This window comes from Amaranthus tricolor, chromosome 17 (genome assembly GCF_026212465.1).
Source record: "Amaranthus tricolor cultivar Red isolate AtriRed21 chromosome 17, ASM2621246v1, whole genome shotgun sequence".
Taxonomy (NCBI): domain Eukaryota; kingdom Viridiplantae; phylum Streptophyta; class Magnoliopsida; order Caryophyllales; family Amaranthaceae; genus Amaranthus; species Amaranthus tricolor.
In genome coordinates, this window is record NC_080063.1 from 17,010,655 (window position 1) to 17,034,026 (window position 23,372).

The 23,372-nt window shown below is 35.3% G+C and overlaps 3 protein-coding genes across 4 annotated transcripts; 2 read left to right on the forward strand and 1 right to left on the reverse strand.

Moving 5' to 3' along the window:
• Positions 1-1,267: 1,267 nt before the first annotated feature.
• Positions 1,268-9,247, forward strand: LOC130804045 (inactive receptor-like serine/threonine-protein kinase At2g40270). Its single transcript, XM_057668344.1, has 10 exons — positions 1,268-1,874; positions 3,320-3,458; positions 4,683-4,754; positions 4,884-5,021; positions 5,103-5,228; positions 5,726-6,171; positions 6,279-6,329; positions 7,016-7,206; positions 7,296-7,428; positions 8,371-9,247. Exons 1-10 carry the CDS (start codon positions 1,757-1,759, stop codon positions 8,970-8,972), a joined length of 2,016 nt encoding a protein of 671 aa, XP_057524327.1. The 5' UTR covers positions 1,268-1,756; the 3' UTR covers positions 8,973-9,247.
• A 2,382-nt stretch (positions 9,248-11,629) lies between these two features.
• Positions 11,630-12,193, forward strand: LOC130803809 (non-classical arabinogalactan protein 30-like). The gene has a single exon (XM_057668011.1). It carries the CDS (start codon positions 11,630-11,632, stop codon positions 12,191-12,193), a length of 564 nt encoding a protein of 187 aa, XP_057523994.1.
• A 65-nt stretch (positions 12,194-12,258) lies between these two features.
• Positions 12,259-16,668, reverse strand: LOC130804441 (uncharacterized). 2 transcript variants are annotated; one of them, XR_009040016.1, is made up of 6 exons: positions 16,460-16,668; positions 16,248-16,392; positions 16,012-16,169; positions 13,736-13,820; positions 12,467-13,641; positions 12,259-12,368 (listed from the first exon to the last, which is right to left on the reverse strand). XR_009040016.1 is itself a non-coding variant. In XM_057668873.1 (5 exons), the coding sequence occupies exons 1-5, from the start codon at positions 16,549-16,551 to the stop codon at positions 12,517-12,519; spliced, it is 1,605 nt and encodes a 534-aa protein (XP_057524856.1). In that variant the 5' UTR covers positions 16,552-16,668; the 3' UTR covers positions 12,291-12,516. The 2 variants fall into 2 exon arrangements, 1 of the variants encoding a protein (XP_057524856.1); XM_057668873.1 differs by having other exon boundaries at positions 12,291-13,641.
• Between the last annotated feature and the right edge of the window lie 6,704 nt (positions 16,669-23,372).

Sequence of the window (23,372 nt, forward strand, 5' to 3'; positions counted from 1 at the left end):
GTGATATAAGACAAAACTCAATGTTATATCTCCTTTATGATGATCGTGACTAATATATAGAATTTTGTTTGATCAAAATTGCTATGTATTTGATCGATTGTTACTTTATTGTAAATATTGTATGACATTTTTTTTCAATGAATTATTAAGTTCCTTTTAAAAAAACTTAAATTAATAGTTGAATTACAAGAAATAATATATTATATATTTATGTACACTATTAGAGGGTTGAATATGTTGGTTGTTAATTGGCGATTATCAAAATAACAGAAGACAGAACCTTATATATTATAATTATCATTATAAATGTAGACATGTTATATACTTCTTAAATAATAAAAGAACTAATTAAATAAAAATGCATGTTAAAGTTAAGATATTGGACTATAAAATAAAATTATAATTTTACAAACGATTTTCTACCATTTGATGTGATAATATTGCGAAGTTAAAAAGTTTAAAAGAAATAGTACTCCTGGGGGTAGAGAAAGAAATGTCAAATGTGAATGATCATCAATTAGGTACAAAATATTTACCCATAGAATTTAAGAATTAGGGTTTGACAATTCAAATAAAAAAGAGAAGAAGTAACTCATCTAAAAATTTAATAATGTTTACTGCTAAAATCAATTGATATTACTAGAAGACTAAAAATTACTGTTAAAGTTTATAAAGTGATTTATCATCTACATTTTTCTCTTTTTCTAACAGCTTACATACGAACAATAATGGACCACAAAATTCTTGTGAGAGACGGTCTTTTTGAGGAATTGTGCTGGCCCAAAATGGAAGATATAAAGTAAGTTTTTCGGTGGGCATTAAGAATAATGTAAGTAGACATTTGGAATATTGTAAGTAATTAAGTATTTACTCGGTTAAGTATATTGTAATTAGATATTAAAGATATTGCAAGTAGGCATTAAGGATATGGTAAGTAGACTAGCAGGCTAAGTTTCTCAGTATACATTAATAATATTGTAAGTAGACATTTTAAGTGCTTTTTCGGTGGGTATTAAGTATATTGTAAGTAGAAATTAAGAATAATGTAAATAGACATTAAAAATATAGTAAATAAACATTAAGGTGGGCAGATCTGAAAAACATCTGTTAAAAAGACGTTTTATCAGGAGACCGGGTGATAATGGACTCTTTAATGTATACCTTACTGAAGGGCAACTTAAAAGGACAAAATTGTCGTGGGAAGTGAGTCAACTATACAAAATGATGTTGTCTCAATTCTTTTTACTCAGTCTTTAGCTCTACGTAACATCACTAGTACTATTATTATTATCTTCTTTAATTCCAAACTATGCACACTTGTATCATTTCTCCATTACAAAATTGCAAATACAACTTTTTTTTAACATTGTTCCCTGTTTGTTTCCTCACAATTCTACCCTGAAGTCATCCCTTCCCAATTCCCATTCAAAAAGTCTTTCTCTAGCGCCATTTTCTAATCCTACTAACATTCTCTCTCCAAACACAACTTTATCACTATGCTTCCTAATCCTCACCCTTTTGGGGTTTTGTTGATTTTGTAAAAATTAAGCCCAAAGTTTGAATCTTTAACACTTGGGTTCTTTTTTTTTTTTTTTGAATTTTCTTCTTTTGATAACCCTTTTCTTCAAATTTTTTAATTTTTTAAGGGTTTCTTGTGCAATTGGAGATAATATTATACAAGGACTGGGTCAAAATTCAGTTTTTATTTTTTGGGTAGTTGAAATTTTGGTATATGAGAATGTTTGGTGTTTGATGAATGACAAAGAAGATGAATAATTGTTGGTGGAGGAATGGGTTTTTTCCATGGAGGATTCTGGTTTTTATAGGAATTTTTCAGCAGAATTCCATCTTTTGTTTGTCTCTTAACCTTGAAGGTACTTGTTTGATTCAAAGTTTTTAGCCCTTTTCTGTTCGAAGCATTTTTCTGCTATTCTATGATTGATAGAGTTTAAGAAATTGCTATTTTTGATTGTTATGCTTAAATTATTGCCCAAAAAGATTTTACCTTTATGATTATTTGTGTAGATCAAGAATTAGATAGGATCTTCAAGTGATATGCTTTAAGGAAAAAAAATATAGGCCAGGGCCTACCTAGGTCGGCCTGTGTCATTTGATTAAAAACTAGTAGTGGAGTTGCTACAACACACATGTATACATGGGTGTTCGGCCCATTGTATACTAGCATCTTGAATTCGTCACAATTTGAGAATGTATCCTTATGATTTTTGATTCTTTGTTTAAAACTAGAACTAGATAGAAATTAGGATCATCAAGTGTTGGAGTTTGGTGTGACTTTGAGTGCATCAATGGAGTATGACGAGTTTGATGGTGTGTGGATGTGTGTGTGATGTGCTTGCCATGCTTGAATGGTGGTTTAAGGAGATTATACATGAGGGTGATACAAAGCAGCAGGTTTCACACGAATGGGAAATCTCTGACCTGCTGCTCGACCCACCTTCAAAGTCGCTCGACCCGTGCAGCATGGCTCGACAAGATCAGTAGCATTCTGATCTTATGCTCGACCACTCAGCAGATCCGCTCGACCTCCTCTGATTTGGCTCGACCTAGTCGAGCGACGTCAAGCAAGCTGCTGTTTTGCTTTGCGATAAATTACTGTGGCTAATCATTAGAGCTGGGCCCTTTCCTCATTTACTCCCATATGTACACATGTATAAATAGAAGTCCCTACACACATTCCCATGTGGATTCTAACCTTAAGCCAAACACAAACCCTTCTCTTTCTCTATTCTTCTTCTCCAAGTGTAATACTCCATTGTATGAGTTCTTGAGAACTCCATTGATTATTCACATAATACAAGCAAACTAACCACCACCGAGGACGTAGCCCACATTGAATGAACCTCGTAAATCTTGTGTCTTTTGTTTATTGCATTGTTTCTTATTGCTTTTCATTGCTAGTTTATTGAAGTGTTTGTTTCATTGCATTGAACACCCCTACCATTGTTCTTGGGTGTTGTTAGGGATAAAGTTTGAACCTTTAGACCCTAGTGTTCTTATTATTTCATCAAGTGATGTGCTTTGAGAAAAAAAAAAATCTAAGCGGACCTACCTAGGCTGGCTCATGTCATTTGATTAAAAAATAGTAGTTGACTTGCTGCAGCACACATGTAAACGTGAGTGTTCGGCCCATTGTATACTAGTATCTTGAATTCGTCACAATTTGAGAAATGTTGCTTGATAGGTATCATTATGGTTTTAGATTCTTTGTCTATAACAAGAACTAGATAGGAATTAGGATCATCAAGTGATGTGCTTTATGAATTATTATTTTTTTAAAAAATTTTTGGTGACAAAACAGGAATTGCTCTGTTAGAATTTAGAGATAGGGTGGTGAATGACCCATATGGAGCTTTGTCAAGTTGGAGTAAGGAACATGGAGAAACTCACCCTTGTTCTTGGTTTGGAATTGGATGTTCTGGTGGGCATGTGATTTCCCTGTGAGCCATTTATCATTTCTTTCTTCACTCCTTGTGATCATTTCTTTTTGCACTTCCTTATGATTATTTCTTCCTTAGTTTTTTGCTTATGATAAACCTTATCATAAATTATTTTTGTAAACTTTGTTGTTATTTGTCAACAAGATTATCTTAACTTTTTTTTGGAAGTTAAGACAAATTTATAAACCCATAATTATTGGAGTACAAAAAAATGAAATAGAATTGATTGCTAAGAGCAAGAACAATAGAACCTCTCTAGGGAATAAGTTTCAATTATTCATTTGGTTCCTATAAATGATCGAACTATGTTTCTAGTTTGAAAATTTTGAATTGTCTCGATGTAAAAGCCACATTTAACATTTTGCAAGCTAAAGTTTTAACATATATAAAAGTTATCTTGATAGATATATGTTGGAGGCTTATTAGGTATGAACAAAATAAAAGTAAACTTATTAGTAATGGAATATATTGAATCATGAAAATGTGAGTGTAGAGTGATGAGTAAAACTTAATGTAACTTCATTGAATTGAACTGAATAGAACTAAACTGAACTGAGGATTAATGAAGTCAACTTCTTAGACTTGATAGTAAGGTCCTTAGCTAAAAACATTGATGGTAGCCTAAAAAAGGAAAAATCTAAGATAATCTATTTGTGGTAAGTTTGATATGTAAAAATAAATGTATAGAAGCATTGTTTTTCGCAATTAAAGTCAATTTTTTGTAAGAAAACTACTCTACGATTACTATATGGGAACAAAAGGTGAACTATATTGATGACTCTTCTAAGACCTAGAATGTATTATTTCCTTTAACTTCAAAATCCCGAATCCATTATGCAATGGTTTTCCCCATTTGGTTTTGAAAATGTTTTTCCAAGTTGCCAAAAATTACCAATGATTATTTTAGCGACAAAATATGGATTTTTCCTGCTTGTGCTCAGTTGTCTGCGCTTTTTCAAATGTGATTATTACCTATTCCTATTAGTTTCAATCGGAAAAAAAACCTCTTCATTATCACTAATTAGGGTAAGGTTGGGTATGTATGACCTTGTCAAATCCCGGCTAGGTAAGAGCCACTTAACGGCATTGAGTAATTAAATGTTGTTGTTGTTGTTGTTAATCTACTCTTATGACATTGAAAAAAGGCGGTGTTTGCTATGCAATCAATTATGACATTTATCTTTCAGATGTTGTTTATGCTCTAAGCTATACCGAACTTTTCAGGAACTTGAATAACCTTTGTCTCGAGGGAACATTGGCACCCGAACTTCACCATCTGCTGCACATAAAGTCCATGTAAGAACATATTAGAACATGTCAAAGGCATAATCACTTTTTGTTCAATTTGCGTAATACTCATGATTTCATTTGCTCGTTTCATTTCCTCATGGCATTTTTCACTCTTAAGTCTGAAGTCTTTTACAGCATATTACGGAACAATTCCTTTTCCGGAATCATTCCCAAAGAACTGAAAAATCTGAAAAAATTGGAGTTGCTAGACTTGGGTTACAATAACTTTTGTGAACCTATTCCTCATGGATCTGAATTCAACATCCCAATTCTGTAAGTTCCCGCGACTTTTATCCACATGTATTCTCTGTTTGTTGCATTGATTTTGTGTTCTCTATTCTGTGTAATCTGCAGTTTATTAGACAACAATGGACGATCCTGCTGCATAACTTCTGAACTTGAAAAACGTACGATGTTTTCTGTAGTTGTTCGAGATGAGAACCATTTGGCAAGTTTTGTGAAAGGATTACTTTATGCCAGGTAATGTAGGCATTATACATGACTGTAGGAAAAATTTATGAGTTACTATTTACTAATTACTAATGACACTAAACAACACCTCGTATAAAGTAACCTTTACGGCCCGTTTGGTAATCGGTACTAAATGGTGGGAATGAGAATGATTTGTAGTGTAACTTTTCATGATATGTATCATGTCATTCCAATGGTAATGAAAGTTTAATCATAAAAAAGTTTTTTTCTTCACAATTTTCCATTACCACCTAATACCACATGTTCAAATGGTAATGCATTAGAATGAATTTTATGAGAAAATGAGATTGTTGAAACAGTATAATCATCACCATTAAACTTGTCAAGAGATATTCTTACCAAAATTACACTAACTTTCCATTACCATTTCTACCATTTAGTACCGATTACCAAACGAGCTGTAAAAGAAACTAGCGAAAAAAGATTGAAGAATGTCTCAAGTTTCCTTTGGCACATTGTTGATCACTAGTTTATCTAAAACCTAGGCATAATTATCATGCAAAAGATGCAAGACGTCGAAGGATACTACAACATCAGCACATGACTAACTCCGAAAGTCCTTCTATACAATCGGGCGGGACACAGTCTCTAGATAATATCCGTCCTGCACGTTCATCTCAAAATCAAGGAATCGACCAATCTCCACAAACTCCTATCAAACCTAACAGTCCTGAAACACCGAGTCCATCTAATCTATCCAAAACACCACAACCATCACCACCCATACAGTCACCGCAAAAGCCTACTACCTCTAATTCGAACTCGCCTCCTCCGTCTGCTACACTATCGTCAGGAACCTCCAAAATTCCAATAGCAATTGGAGCTGTGGGTGGATTCATTGGTTTGATCTTAGTCAGCTTTATACTATACCTCGTAAGGAGCCGCACGATCAAAAGGGCAACAAGCTTAAGTCAGAGAGCATTTGTTGCAGGTAATGCTTTTATATTATAAATAATCTCTCTTTATGTTACTATCTTCTGGGCGTGATGATGTTCAAAAGAATTATTTTTCAATTCTTGGAATTTGAACAAATGTTAGGTAACGATAAATCAGATGGACTCAGCCGTGATAAAGCAAGCTTTATTGAAGGTTAGAAATACTTGTTACCACTTACCTTAGCTTTTCTTAATTACACGTACATCATTTTCTCGAATTTGGATCATATTATAATGGATTTTAGTAAAATGACTCGTAAAATGTTTTAGTTCTTTTGATGTTTTCTATCAAGGGTCAATCGGATATAACCGCTTTGTTTTTACAAGGGTAAGTTTGGGTACATGTGACTTTAGGGTAATAGAAATATAAAATGTCGTTGATGATTATACATGAAAGAAATAATCCCAGGAACAAATTTTTTTTCTACCTCTATTTAAACTACATCCTTCGCATGAAGGAACCTATAGTCTAGACTAGCTTAAGATAAGGCTGTTTACGTACTTACTGATCCAGCAACCCATCCATTCTCGGTGTCACCGTTGTTTTTCCTTCCCTAGTAGCCTGTCAGATGATGCATCTCTAATAGCCGTCTAAATCTAATTATATACAAAACTCTAGCATCTTTGCAGATCAGTCGAGAACCTTTTCTTTTTATCTTTTGTCGTCATCATTATCGTCATCGTACCTAGTGTATCCCGCTCATAGGAAACTATGATCAGGGTCTGGGAAGGGAAGAAGGCGGCAACCCATACCCATAAAGGAGGATGTGGCCAAAGGGTCTTTTTATCTTTTGTCCGATGTACTATTACTTTTCGTGTTCTAATTGAGAATGTGAGCAGGAATGCCGAATCTGAAGAGATCCGAGCTTGTTACTGCTTGTGAAGAGTTCAGCAATGTCATTGGATCATCATCTATCGGTACCATATACAAAGGAACACTTTCAAATGGAGTTGAAATAGCTGTTATATCTCTGGCTGTAACTTCAGCCAAGGACTGGTCTAAAAATTTGGAGACACAGTTCAGGAAGAAGGTACATTGATTGTAAAAGCGACTAGTTTCTACCCGTATCATGAAATGAATTGTTCATTCATTTTTTTAATTATTTTGTGTATTCTCCAGGTTGAGGTTTTATCGAAAGTGAACCACAAAAATTTTGTCAACCTGTTAGGTTACTGTGAGGAAGAAGAACCGTTTACCAGATTGATGGTGTTCGAATATGCCCCAAATGGCTCGCTTTTTGAGCATTTGCACAGTGAGTACACAATAGTCTACCTCTTCTTAATATACAAGATCATGATTCATGAAACAAGAATTTCGATTTGAGAGATCAAAGAGACACTTCATCTTATTTTTTTTTCTTTTGTGTTTAGATGTCGAATACGCAAAAATTTACAGAAGAAGTAATAGTAATTGAAAAAATCATCTAGAAGGGTCATTTTGAATTTGCTAAGAAGCACGGATTGAAAGAATGGATGAGAAAGTTCGATAAAATGTTTTGTAGAAACTTATAGTGAAGTTGACAATTATAAGATGCTTTTAACATATAGGATTAAATTACAAGTAACAACAACAAGAACAATGTCATAGCCTTAATCCCGAAAGATTGGAGTCCACTACATGAACCAAAATAGATCAGTGGTCGTCTACATATATTTTTTTCTCCATTCAACTCAATCTCAACATGTAAGTCTAAATTCTTTATACTCCCTCTGTCGTTCTCAATTTGCACCACTTTCTATTTTAGTTTGTCTCACTCATTTTGCACCATTTCCCTTTTTGGCAATGGTCCCACAATCTTTCTTTTAATCTCATTCACAAACATACTATATCTCTATCTTAACCACTCATTTCTATCATCCACTTGTTTTTTGTCTTATTTTCCAACTCAATTACTCTTTCCACTAAATTTCACCCAAAATATTTTAGGGTGCATTCTCATAGAAACGATTCTCTTCTAAACCCACTTAGCTCCAACTTTCTATCTTCTGTCTTTGCAGATGTGAAAACCGTCTAAACAATTCTTTTCTTCTCAATATATGCAACTTCTAATCGTTTTCTTAAATCCACACTAAGGACTATAAATTGATGTATGTAAAAACCATAATAACTATTAAAGATTATGCATGTATGGAATATAAATTGATGTCCTACAAGGGCAGTAATATAATACAGTATGATCCTGGTGAATCCACAGTAAGGGAAGCTGAGCACTTAGATTGGGGTATGCGACTGCGGGTCGCAATGGGAATGGCGTACTGTCTCGAGCATATGCACCAATTAACACCACCCGTGACTCACCCAAATCTCAACTCATCATCTGTAAACCTCTCCGAAGATTATGCTGCAAAAATCTCTGATTTCTGTTTCTGGAACGAAGTGGCTGCTCCACGCGTTCAGCCTATCACGAACTGCTTAAGCACTTTAAGTATGACATCCATCAGTCCCGAGAGCAATGTTTACAGCTTCGGCTTGGTTCTCCTCGAGATGATGACAGGTCGGATTCCGCATTCTTTGGAAAAGAACTCGCTCGATGATTGGGTATTGGGGTACATGAGTGGGGACCAACCTCTTCGAGAACTTATTGACCCTATGTTACGACATTTCAATGTCGAGCAGCTCGATAAACTTAGTGAAATAATTAGAAAATGTCTTCACTCGGAACAAAATAGACCGACAATGAAAGATGTTGCGGCAAAATTGAAGGAAGTAACCGGTATCAATCAAGATAAAGCAGTCCCGAGATTCTCTTCCCTTTGGTGGGCGGAGCTTGATGCTCGATCTGCAAACGGAACCTAGAAGATATAGTTCAAGGTTGTGAAGTATGAAGGTTGTGAAAATATTTTCATAATGTTTTGGTGTAATTTATGTTTTGAAGAACAAAGGCAGGTACATCATCCACAGTACTGATGTTTTTGCTGCTTGTTTGTGTCTCAAAATGTAAAATTGTAGCATAAATTCTTATCTCACTTGTTATAGTACAAATATGGCATATGTTAAAGTTTCTAAGGTTCATGAATGTTTATGAAGTATATTGAAGTATTTTTATTTGGGAGATTTTCAAAAAAAAGAAATGTTTTTTTAGGTGAAATTTAGTTGCAATTTATTTATCCGATGGAAGAGTAATAATTACAATAATAAGGGTAGATTTGTCCACATCTCAATATTTGAAGTAGGTTGAAGGTGATGTTTCATGTATATAACTGAGGATGTTTTGCAAAATCTAAGAGTTGGAGCATGAACAATGAAGAGGATAAATATTATCTTCATAATTTTATTTTTTTTTTCTCTATTTAACACATTATTTTCTCTTTCCTTTACATTATTTTTCACTATTTACATCCTCTTTCTCATTCTATTCCTTTAATTTGTCCAACATCTACGCCTCTACGGGTATACTCTGTTATCCTCTTTTCACTTTCTCTCTCCTACTCACATATATCCCACCACACATTTTTTTCCTATCCAAATTTAATAATTGCAATTTGTGTAGTTATTGAATGATAAATATTATTTACTCAATTTTTATATAATTAATTAATTAGCGGATTATTAGTTTTGCAACCCACAAAAAAATATTCATAATTTCATATTTTATTACTTAAAGAAATAAAGTACATACATTAATTAAATGTTCGGAAAACATAGAATTTTTTTTAAAAAAATACTACTACATTTTTTTTATTCGAAAATTAGTCTGTATAGGAGCTTTCAAACTTTTCCTACATATGCTCTACCAAATCACTCTTCAAAAACATATGTATATGTCTATCACGAATTCTTCTCTTGTAGCTAAGAGTGTTGTAAAATAACGATTATCATATCGTTCGGGTGTGACAGAAAATGTTGTACCATTTAAGCTTGAAAAGACCGAAGAATTAAAGTGTGTGAAATATAAAAAAATTTAGGTTCATTTTATAGAGAAAAAAAATAGATCTGTTGGTGAAATTATTTTGAAATTTTGCTTTACCGTTTTTTTAATGATCGTTTTAAATAATACCGTTGTAAAAAAATCAAACTTAAATTCAACTAATCAAATTGTGCCAAGTGTACCAATCCTCTTGGCCTAAATACTTTTTCTTTTTTTTCCCTCTTTTTTCTCCCTCCCAACGTAGGAATGCCATCATTTTTTTTGTCCTATTCAATCCTTTTGTATCCATCTACATCCTCTTCATGGAGAGGATCATGACCAATCCTCTTGGCCAAGAGGATTGTTGTTTCCTCTACACATCCAAGAGAATAATTAAGAGGAGAAAAAAGAGTGATAAGAGGAAGGTGAATCCTTTTAGATGTTCATGGTCTTACTAACTCGTGTATTGACATTTGAAAATTTTCATATGATATTTAAGTTAGAATGTAAAAAGAGAATTTGAACGTGAAAATCTAGAGAAATGTAACAACACGTATAGCTTGTATGCCTCATTTAGGGATTTTTGAAGGTATTTATTAATGCTCATTGTTCAAAAAAAAATTATAATTTGAATATGTTTTCTAAATCTATTATACGGACTAATATCTAATAATCTTTATAAGAAATACACACTTCTATTTTCAAATAAACTACATTTACTTTTTTTTTTTAAACAAAGTTACCTTTTAGGCTTTATATTCTTAAGTATAATAACTCCTACAATAATTATGGAATTTAATGAAGATATTTTTTAAAAAATTTCAGAAAATGTGCACATATATATAATCATTATCAAATTTAAATATTTTTTAAATGTAATAATCAATATAAATCAATCATGACAAAATTATTAATGTGTATGATATAATGTATGATTTATTGATTTATTAAACATATTACGAGCTGATGATGACTATTAAGTTTTGACTATTAGTTCACTATTAGCTGGTAAGATTAGAGGAAAAATTATATAGTTATTGGCTTTCAAAATAAATCATTAAAGTTGTTAATTTGTTATTTCAATATCATAAGATATCTCTCATTTAGAGTATGATTTGGAAGGGTACGTACGCATAAAACTAACAAAGAGGTGGTTTCCAATTATAGTAACTTATTACCTTATCACTCAGTCTATTCTTTCTTTTTGGATTACATGGTAGGCTGAGAAAAGACTAAAGTAGGTGGACATCAAACTAAGGACTTTGTCCGGGATATGTGGTATTTAATCCAACTAAAAACAAGACTGATTCTGCATTGAGTCTATTTTATAAAAAAGTAAATTAGCTACTAATAATCATATAGAAGTAGAAGAATAATGTTCCTATGATGCAGTTCAAGTCAACCACTAGTACAATTTATTAGATTGATCTCCTCTCTTGCAGGCTGTAGTAGTTGCCTGCATGTTTCAAAAACAGCACAGTTGACATTCAAATTAGTAGCACACACGTATGAACAATATTTCAAATCTATCAATCTTAGCCATGAAATATAAATACATCAGTAATCCTTTTAACCCAAAAGAAAAAACAACAAAAAATTCCCCAAAATGGCAAGAAGCAGAAATTTATTTCAGTTTTCAGTCTTTCTGCTACTGCTAGCTATATCGATCTCATATGCAAGCACGGATGGATATAACTCGCAACCCAAATCATATACGAAACCATATAGTGCACAACCGAAAATGTCAACAGATGTGGTGGTGGAAGGGATAGTTTACTGTCAAAGCTGCAAGTACTCGGGAACATGGTCCCTTGACGAGGCTAAGCCCATCGATGGTGCTAAAGTCGGTGTTATTTGCAGGAATAACAAGGATAGAATCAGCTACTACAAGACTTACAGTACTGATAGTGGAGGTTACTTCTATGCAAAGCTTGATGGATTTACAATGAGGCATCCGCTTCTTGATCATCCTCTTCAAGCTTGTGTTGTAAAGCTGGTTTCTTCCCCAATTGATGAATGTGATGTCTTCACTAACATTAACTATGGCGTTAATGGAGCCACACTTCGGTATGAGAAGAAGAAGATTATGAAGAAGGGTTACGAGGCTGTCGTTTATGCTGCAGGCCCCTTGGCCTTCCGTCCTGAGCATTGTATGCCAAACCAATACTGAGGTTTTTATGGTGTAATTTTTTCTAGGATGAAATCCCTCTTTGTGTATTGTCTAATGTAGAATCTTTTTCCGGCTCATGAATGAAGTTTTGAACTGAACTAATTATAAACAATTACCTCTGTCTTCTTGAATTTCTTTGTGCTTTGAAAAAATCAGGACTGGTCTACAAATCGATCTGAACGATATTATATATGATTCGAAATGAATTTTTTCAACCAAATTTATGAAACAAAATTAACCAACACAAACTGAACAATTGATTTTGAATAATACCGTTTGCGGAAATCAACAGCAATGCAGTGGACATTTTTTGATCTTGTAGTCTAAAAATCAAGAGGCATCGAGAAGAGATTATTTATATCATCCATTGCTTCTTTTGTGAAGATGGTTGGTTCGTATAGATCATGATTTTCTTTGAATGATGTGTTGTTTTGAGAAGGTTGTGGACCTTCCAGGGTATTGAACTCATCATCAGGAAGTATTGCAAACCCACTAAAATCATTTTTACCAGAAGCAGCTGCTTTTTCCTGCCTTTTCTTTCTGGTAGTCCTGAGAAAATCTATTGGCTTCCCGAACATTCCGTTTATATCTTCCATAGCCTCTTTGAGATTAACAGTTGGATCCACCAAACCATGGTGACAGATATTTTCCACCTCCGGTTCATCAAGAATGGCTGAACCCACAAATCTACAAACAACTGTGTCCTCCCTAAAGCCGGTTCTGGTCTTTCTAGATGTTTTGTCAGCTTTCATCTCATTGGAAGACTCTGATTGGTTATCTTGTGGCCTGAGAAACACAAATGCATCAGCGCTTGATGAAGATGAAGGAGAACTATTTGCTGATATTTGAGCCTCGCTTGGCTCCATATCATTGCTTAACTCATCATCAACAAAGATCTTGAACGGTTCATGGAGATTATGCTCCTTATTTCGTGGCAATTGAAAGTGTCCCTTGCCTTTAATTGTATCATCTGAATGTTCATCAATAAAAACCTCAAGCTTATTGCTAGCTTTCTGATCTACCTTAAGATGCCCTTTGTTTGATTTCCGAACAGCATTTGTAGGTTCAATGGGTTCTCTAAACATGCTATTTATGGCATTCATGGCCTCTTTCATGTTTATAGTAGGCTCTACCAGACCGTGGTGACAGGCATCTTCTGCTTCAGACCTACCAACAATTGCAGAATCCACAAACTTTGCCACAACAGAGTCATCCCGGTATAACTTGCTTTCATCACCTTTATTTCCTTCATTTTGTGGTATCAGAATCTCGGGACATTCAGTTAAAACATTCCTAGGATTTTCAGAATCTTTTTTCAAGGAAGTTTCCCTGAGCAAGGATGCATCAGAAGTTCCCTCAACTATCTCTTTATCCTCAGTAAAATTACAGCATTGGATAGCAGTGCTATGAACAGACTGAGATCTCTTTGAAGCTTTCGCCTTCTGGCACTGTACAATAATTTACTAGTTAACCATGAAAAGGTTCTCGAACCCTCAAAATGTAGAACTGTCATAAGTGTGAATATAAATTTAGAAATGTAACCTGAATTTTCTTGTTTTTGTGCCGCTGCATGCGTTGAATAAACTGTTCATATGCTTTCTGCAAATCATCCAAAGGTTCTGCAAGGCTTCAGAGAAGTTCAAAAATTATAATTATGTCCCTGATAAACAGACTTAAAACACCCTTTAAATCTTGCACTTATTTCTTGTCTAAGTGTAACTATTGAGCTAGGACAACAAGGCAATGGAGTATTGCATTCCACATAGGTTTCATTTGAATGGATGCAAAATCTTCCCCATCCACATTACAACTACAAACTATAAATAGCTTTAAAAAGTAGTGATTCTTTCAATCAATAGCAAGGCGAAAATATGAGCTAGAAAAGTAAACTTGAAATTGGCATACATATTTTATATGTAATCGTACAAAATTTAATTGGAAGCTTAGTCCCGAAAGGTGTGGGGTTCCCTAAGGCGCTAAGGGTCCTGAGAGCTTAGGCTCTAGGCATCAAGCAAAGACGCTAGCCTTTGTATGTGAAGCGCTCCAAAACCCAGGTAACACCGAAACATTGAGAAAAAACAAAAAAGAAGAGAAATAAAGAAGGGACGAGAAAACATGCCTGATGGGGTGTGCTCATCAAATAGGCTCCTTGTGAAACTAAGACAAAAGTCACTTCACTTAGGCACTATAAAGCACTCTGAGATGTTAGCCTTAGGAAATAGGAATCGCCTATCTCAACCCTATCAAGGTATCCAACCCATTATCTGACCAAGGCACTAGCCTTAGGAACACCTGGGCGAGATATTCAAAGCTAAGACTGGTAGATACTCTAGCCCTAATAAATTAGACGTATTTGATATTTCCAATCTCAACTATGAAGACATTGAATAACATAAAAACCAACTATCCATCACCCGCACTTACCCTAAGAAAACACTAGTTGACAACCAAAATTCTTTCGGGTTTCATCCACAATCATCTAGCATGTAACAAGAATGAATAGAAAAGAAGGATTGTGAATAATTTCACGAGGTTGACTTATTTGCTACTTCAAGTAGCTGAATCAACCTAGGACCATATAGCACTAGACATGAATGAATGAAAAACATGATTGTCATAAAAGATCTCATGAATTAACTTCTTTCTATTTCAAGTCGTCAACCCCATCTTTTGGAATACACTGACATTGATATTGGAATGCCACGTACAAAACCATTCCCAATGCTCAAACGAGCAAGCAAAAAGCCTCAAGCAAGCCGTTATGTACGAGGCTGGCAGAAGCTAGTATTGGCATGTGCTTGGGCGAGCAACTTATCTAAGCACAAAGAAGTTTTCGGCAAGTAAATGATGGTTGGCACGAGCATGGACAGCTTTAGTGCTCACAAAGTTTGGAAATTTGTTAAGGCGAGCGTGCTCTTTACTCGGGCAAGCATCAAAGGGCCTAGGCGAGCGATTGTGAGCAGTAGGAAAATCGCTAGCAAGAGCCTGAATTGCAATGGCCAAGCAAGAGTTGCAATGCACAAAAAGGTGTGTTGGATTGTTGGGCATGGTCAAGAGCTTCACGTGGAGAATTACTCAGACAATCGGGGTTCTTGCTCGGATGAGTAGTTTCAAACTACGTGCTTTGCACCAAGCACGTATAATGGCTTTGTGGTCTTCAATGATCAATTCCTATTACCTTTAAGGGATTAAGGCATCTTGAAGTCAAAAAAGAGTGTGGTAGAGTGTATGAACTTCTTGAAGTTCTTGCATCTTAAAGAGAAGCTTTACAGATTGTGAGGAAGGGGAACCATCAAAGAAGGTATGTAATCTTTAAGGAAGATTACTCCATCACTGAAGAGCGAGGTAGCTCAAGATAGAAATTGTGAAGATAAGTTGAGTGTCTCAACGACACAATTATTGAGCAAGAGAGTACAAACACTAAAGAACATGAGGTTTGTAGTCTAATTATGAGGCAAACACAAAGAGTGTTTGAATGGGCTATATTGATTTGTATATAATTAATTAATTACATTAAAATTTTACAAATCATTTGGGCCTGGAAGGGCAAAGATACCCACAATCTATGTGTTCTTCTGTTTTTGTTGTTAGCTCAAAAGACATTGCTTAGCTTGTTTAATGCTTACATATTATCTCCTTTAGGTGATTCAAAGCAGTTATCATTGTTGTTATCTCAGGAACTTGTGTTAAACACCCATACATGATACAACCCAAAATAGTAAATCAAACCCTAAGCTTAAATCATGCATCTACAGTTAACATACTAAACTTTAGTAATTGCATTGCAGCAGCAAGAATTTGATTATAAAACCGCTTACTTCTGAACGCCCAACCGATACATTCTATCAGCAGCTTCAAACTTCTTAGTCTTCTCATAAAACAACGCATAAGCCTGGTAAAACACGCTCCGCTTCAACCCAATTTTTTTTGATTCCATATTCTTCAACAAAGCCTTCGGTTCATCCATATAATCCATCTGTCCACAAAAACCCTAAAATCAATCCAAAACCCAAACAAATAACCAACATCTACCAAATGTAGTAAAAAAAATCACCAATTGCAGCCAAATACGAATGTATCGATTATCATTCCGGTAACGACGATCAGACTCAAAAGTTTGAGCACATTTCTGGAGAAATCGAGGAAGCTTTTCTTCAAGAATATTCGGTGGTAATGTCTCCCTCAATTTTCGAACTCCTCTGCAAATCGTGCAGAAAAAGTGAGAGAAAGTGAAGATGATGAAGAGAGAGGATTAAAGAAGAGTACCTTATCCACGGAAGAAGAGGATCGTTTCCAGAGTAAGATTTAATATCGGCGATGAGAGATGAGAAGAGATCGTTTTGAGGAGCGTTCGCCATTTTTGCTTGGTAGAAGAAGTGAAATAGTGGAGACTTGGAGTTGAGTATTTGAATTTGGATGAGCGGCGGGTTGTGTTAGAACTTAGAAGTACATTTGAATTTTGGAGAAGAATTTGTAACTAGTACTTTCTAAAATAACTACTTATTACACACCATAAGTGATCACTCACCCATCATATCCGTGATTCCCACATTAATTCACCATCTAACCTTTATTCTACCATTATAAATACATGTTGTATATATTTGCACCTGAAATTTTATCTTTTTAGCGTAACTCTATAAAAATACACTACCCTTCTACTTACAATCTACACTTAATCAAATATTTTTTTAATTAATCTGAACTCATCCTACAGTCCGTCAATCTTATATTCATTAATTATCATATATTCATTACTTTTGGTTTCCCGATCTGACTTGAGCGTCGAAGGGATTTTCTGGGAAACTACCACGGACAAGGCTAACGTTGTATTGCAAAATTTGAGGTCTCATCAGCGGAAAAATCATAAGCACTTTAGCATATTAATACTTTTCCCCGATTACACCTTATCTCCAGGTATTTTAAGTGTTTGCACTTTTTCGTTTCATTATTGAAACAGTCTGGCGTCCTATGTGGGGATTACAAACATAAAAGTTATGGCTTCAGGGCTCCTCCCTAACAAAAACACCACCAGATAACAATGAGTGATTGAATCGCCATTTTTATGTAGTACTAAATCTTCACTTACCATTCTCTCAATCTTCGCCTGTTTTTTTTTTTTTTCAATCTGAGAGTCTGATTTCCCCAATATTCTCATAAATTAGCCTCTCAAATTGTTGGTATATGTAGTTCTAAATCTTCAAGGATAAATGATTTTCGTATAACTATAAATTGCATATGTCTGATTGTACTTTTCCAAAGATCAACCGTATTAAGCTTCTTTCTCTGTGGATTTTGAACCCAATTTATGTTTCTAATCGAACATGTGATGTCGATGTTCAACGAGATACGACATCGATTCATTTATGTTTAATCTGTATGTCAAATTTTCTGGATTTTAGTTGAATTACAAAATTGATTCTATCCCCGAACATAATTTATCAGTTTATCATTTTCTTTACTCCTGCTCACATTCAATTATTCTATATTTATTAGATGAATTTTGTGTCTTTTTTATGATTGTCAACAGTTAGATTATTTTGAGTTTTGGATCATGTTACACGGTATTTTTTGGCTGTTTTCCATGGAAATTAGTCAGTTTTGTTGAGAATAACTGCTTTTCTATATTTGATTATCTATTCCAACTCAACATTCGAGAACAAGCTCTTTTTCTCTTATTATTCCAAAAGAATATATATATATATATATATATATATATATATATATATATATATATATATATATATATATATATATAATAGAAATAGAAATATATAAAAAAATGAAAAAAATAAAAATGTACGATCCTGCAAACTTTGGTATGGTTATGGTATTACTTGTATAATCATGGTGTCAAGAACAACAGTTCTGTTGTTTTCGTCATTACTATTACCCGGTTCTTATTTGTCGCCACCATTTTCATTTTATCGCCACCCCTCGAATGAAATTACGACTTTACCCTTGAAATTTAAAAAACTACGAAAATGCCACTAAGCTTATAACTTCTATAAAAACACTTCAAATTCACTCAATAACACTTTCATCACTTCCATAAACTCAAATTCTTCACATAAAATTAAGCGGAACTAAAACTTTGGAATCGAAGTCCTCAACAAAAATTCGAGGTAAGTTTTTTTTTAAATCAATCGAAGGAAAAAAAAAAAAATAATAAAATGGGTTCGGCACAGTCGCACGTTTTGTGCGACTGTGCCGAATCCATTTCATTATTTTTTTTTTCACTGTAGTCCCACATTTTGTGTGACTGGGATGTGCGACTTGTTTTTCAATATTTTTTTTTTATTTTTTTTATTGTAATGAATTTGTTTAGTGTAATTAATTTATTAAATTTGAGTTGTTTAAATATTTATGAATATAATAATTGTTTAATTGTTTGTAAATGTGAAATATTTTTCGTGTTACTTGTTTTTAATTTATTTGATTTTAAGTGTTTATTAAATTAACTTTAGAATGTTGTCTTAATTTAAAATATGAAAATTCTACTAAATGGCTGGAAATCAAGGTGAAGGAAAAGGGTTTTTTAGAGGGTTATTAAGCGGCAGTAGATCTAGGCCTACTTTACTGAGAGGTGATCCCCATGAGAGAGGGGTTACGGGATCTGCAAGGCGAGCAAGGCAAGAACAGGCGGCCATCACATAGTCAGGCCCAACGTTCAAGTACCCTAGAGCAAGTGCGTAGTCGCTTTGAGCGCCAGAGTAGCCTACATAGTCATACGGTCGGCTCAGGTGACGATGATACTGATTACGACGAGTCTCTTAGTCGGGAAGAGTCTCTTGGTCAGGATGAGTCTGCATGTCATCCTATTGATTGGACGATCGTAAGAGGCCATGCTGTTAAGTTCAGGATTAGAGGGCAGGGCTCGAGTGGCACTTCTGATCAGGCAGGAGTAAGCCAGGCTGAGGATGCGGCTCCACGGGGGAGGAGGCGCTCGCAGTCCGCGGACACGGACTGGTTAATCACATCACCCCAGCCCGGGGGCCCTGTTGATACTACTTTAATACCCAGCTACGGTGGGCACGTAGCAAAGGCTATATATGAGGGATTGGAGCGCACCCCTCCGATTTTGGAATGTCGTGCTCGGAAGAAAACGTTGGATTCAATCATTAGACTTCAGGACATGTCTGATGAATTGTACAGGGTGTTACCTGGTACTCCCCTTGGTCGTCTGCCGTATATAATGCACCAGCACATCGACAGTGCTCTCATTACGGCATTTGTGGAAAGGTGGCAGCCTGACACCAACACCTTCCACATGCCGTGGGGGGAGATGACCATAATGTTGCACGACGTGCAACGCATCTTGGGAATTGGCATTGACGGTTCACTTCCCGTGCAACCGTCTGATAGTGAATGGCAGCTTGGCTTGGCCGGCCTTTTTGGTATGCCATTGTCGGAGCTGCGTGCGAAGGGGCACTTCACAAGCGGTAGCATTAATGTTGGTGCACTGTTGCAGCTATGCCACCGTTCTCAGTCTATGGATACTCAACGTACCGCCTACTACATGGCTATAGTAGGTTCCACGTTGCTCGTGGATAAGACTAGAGTCGGGATGCGTCCTCACCCTGTTGTTACTGTTACCGCTGATTAGGCTGACATTGCTTGGGGTGCAGTGACGCTTGCTCACTTGTATCGCCAACTGGGTATGGCGACAAGGACTGGGTGCAAGACTATTGCTGGTTGCCTGACACTGTTGCAGACATGGATTTACGAGTACTTCCCAGCCTTCCGCCCCCATCCGCGTCAAGCTGACATGCCGAACAAGACAAGGGCAGAGATGTGGTCCCCGCCGAAGCCAATCCGCGAGCTGAGCAGACTGATAGACTGTAGGAGCATACTGGACGCCATGACAGAGGCACAGGTTTTGTACATGACCTCAAACTTAATTGTACATGACAAGGGCAGAGATGTTATGTTGATTATGTATTATATTCGTTGTGAGCAGGTGGAGTGGACTCCGTACATGACTTATGATAGGTCTTTATTGAACGAGCACCCACGTACCTCCTATATCAGTGGTATCACCTGTTTCGATATCGTGGAGGTCTATTTTCCTGAGAGGACAGTGAGGCAGCTCGGTTTTGCACAGTGCAAACAATCATTCGTCCACGCACGCACAAATTTCTCTTTGTGAGGAATCCATGTTCCTGCCAAATATCGCACGACTCTCCGGTTCCTAGTCGACCAAGTGGACACAATCCCTTCCCATCTGTTTTCAAAATCGGCGATCGTCATACTGTTAACCAAGGGGTTCCATTTTGTTTGCCTGAATAACTGCCCCTGTTGATTTTTCTTGCCGCCACACAATTTATCGACCATGTTCTCCACGTCATTGCCAATATGCCATACGCATAATAGATGTCGTACATCTGCATTAAACATAAATTTAAAATTAATTCAGAAATATATAATACATAGATCGACGATAATTAATAATTAAAACATGTTTACCTGGAAAGACAGCATGAATAGCTGCAGACAAACCCTCATCCCGATCCGTTACGATTATATCCGGCGTCTGGACTCTCCCGTAAATATCCCTCAACCTCTCCAACACCCAAGAATAAGACACAGCCGCCTCATCTCGCATCAAACAGAATGCAACCAAGAAATTATGATTCGTTGGCGTTATTCCAATGATTTCGCAAAGGGGCCACTTTTGCTTATTCGTTTTGTACGTTGTGTCTATCAACACAACATGGGGTCACGAACGTAGCATCTGGATAGAAGTTGGATTCACAATCAATAATCTAGTCAACTGATCCTCACTATCCAAGTCCCTGCAAACTACATAATTATGCTCCGTGGCCATATACAGACAGTGTTGAAGAGGAGTCCTACCATCCATCTCTTCTCTCCTGATTGACTGTCTCACATTGTAAATTTGATTCATACTAGCATAAAAACGAGGAAAATTTCTTCTAATTGAAGACATTATAAATGCTGGTTGCATGCCAGTTGCAGTTAGATCTCGTATGTGCTGCCTGATATCCACAGTCATCCTATTTACTCTTATTTGACCATCTCTGTACATGAAGAACGGGTGGTTATGTATTCCTTTTTCACCAGGAAACACTCTAACCGTCCAAGGTCTTTCCTTTGGGTTACGACTAGTTCCTAAAATCATAAATTTACACCCACAACCCCTACTTTTGGAACCAGGTCGGGCAGCATTGTCTAAGTTATGCAAATTAACACTTCTTTTATCGTAGCGGTGACATTTTAAGTACAGACTCACTCTAGAACGCCCTTCTTTTTTTTTTATATGAAGCACGTGTAAATTGAAATCCAATTGTTAGTGCTATCTCATTAGCCCAAGCATGTAAATCATCTACAGAATCAAATTCTCTATCGGTAACAAATCTATCAGAATAACCTATATTATCTCCTAAATTTTCAAAGTCCTGCAAATAATAATTATAATAACATTATCATAATATATCAAAATAATAATAACTTAAAAAATAATTATTTCTACAAAATAATTATAATAAAATACCATTATTATAGCACAACAATAGATTAAAATAAAATAATTTAATTAAACAAAATAAATTTTATAATTCGAATTTAAAAAAAAAAAATTAACAGAAGAACGTGCGACTTCTTTGAATTTTTTTTTTAATATATTCAAATAAAAAAATAAAAAAAAAAAAAATTGGAAGCAGTCGCACAACACAGTCGTACAAAACGTGCGACTCCCAGTCGCACGTTTTGTGCGGCACGTTTTGTGCGACTGGTTTGTGCGACTTCATTCCTTTTTTTTTTTTTTTTTGCAAAAATCGAACCGATTAATTGCTTACCGATCTAGAGTTCTAGCTTGTTTAACTTTACGTAGTGTTTTTAGAGAGTTTTTAGAAAGAAGGTATCGTGTTTGAATTCGAATATACTACCATAGCCTCTGAAAATTCAATATATTTATAATTCCGATAATAATGTTATTAAGCGATAACAATGTTATTAAGTGCCATTTACATTTCTTAAACATTTTCTAAATTAAGTGGCATTTTTGTAATTTTTTTTAATCTAGGGGTAATATCGTAATTTTGTTAGAGGGGTGGCGATAAAATGAAAAAGGTGGCGACAAATAATAATTCCCTTACTATTATAAGTAGAAAGAAAGCAATGACGAATTTGCTCTTGAAAAAGTTTAGAGTTGACTAAAGGATGAGCTACCTTGCTTTTAAGATCAAATTGCATAAACAAATGTACAATTACGTTATGGTACATTAGGGGGCTAATGACTAATCCTATCAAGAAACTAGAAGATCCATTACGATGATCATTCATATATTTTTACCAATCCAAAAATGCATATATTTATCATGGCTCGTTCCGACTCTATTTGGTTCATAAAATTACGAGTGAGAATAACTTAAATTTTTACCGATCAGATTGAGAATATTTGGGCCAAATCATTCCTAATGTTTGTTATTATTCATGGATGTAGAAGTCCGATCTTATTGCTTTGATTCATCCAATACTGAAGGTCGGTTTGATGCAACTTTAAAAGGGTTTAATGACCCGTAGAATGTTTACAAACCAACTTCAAAAAGGAAAATGGCCAAGTATTAAAAAGTCGGACCCTCAAATTGTACTATCCAAATTGAACCTAGAAAATGGCCGAGTTATCTTTTGGTTAATCGTGACATCGAGGATTCGGATGCGATGAGTCATTCTGTACCATCAATAGCCGGATTCTCTTGTCTAAGGTTATTATACAAGTTTTGTCTTTTGCCGTATCATCAATTTTTCCGAAATATTAAAAACTCGGACCCCCAAGGGCCTCCAATAATTTCGCAAAATTGTCTAAGTATTGAGAGTAGCCGAGTTATGCTACATCCGAATCATCAAAGACCCGGTTGAGTAATTGTCATGACATATTATCATAAAGTCGGACCCAAGTTTGGTTTGATGCACCTTCTAAAGGGTTATTAGATCCATAGAACATTTCCAAACCAACTTCAACTGACCCAAAAATTCAGTCTCATTGTTGAAGTTCGGTTTGATGCACTATCTAAAGGATTAGATGACCCGTAGAACACTTCAAAACTAACTTCAACTAAGTGGTTTCGGTCTAAAAAAATTAGTCCAAATATTGCCCAATTCAATGTATTGGTCGGATCCGGATATGATCTGACAGTGGTTCAAACTATCTACATCG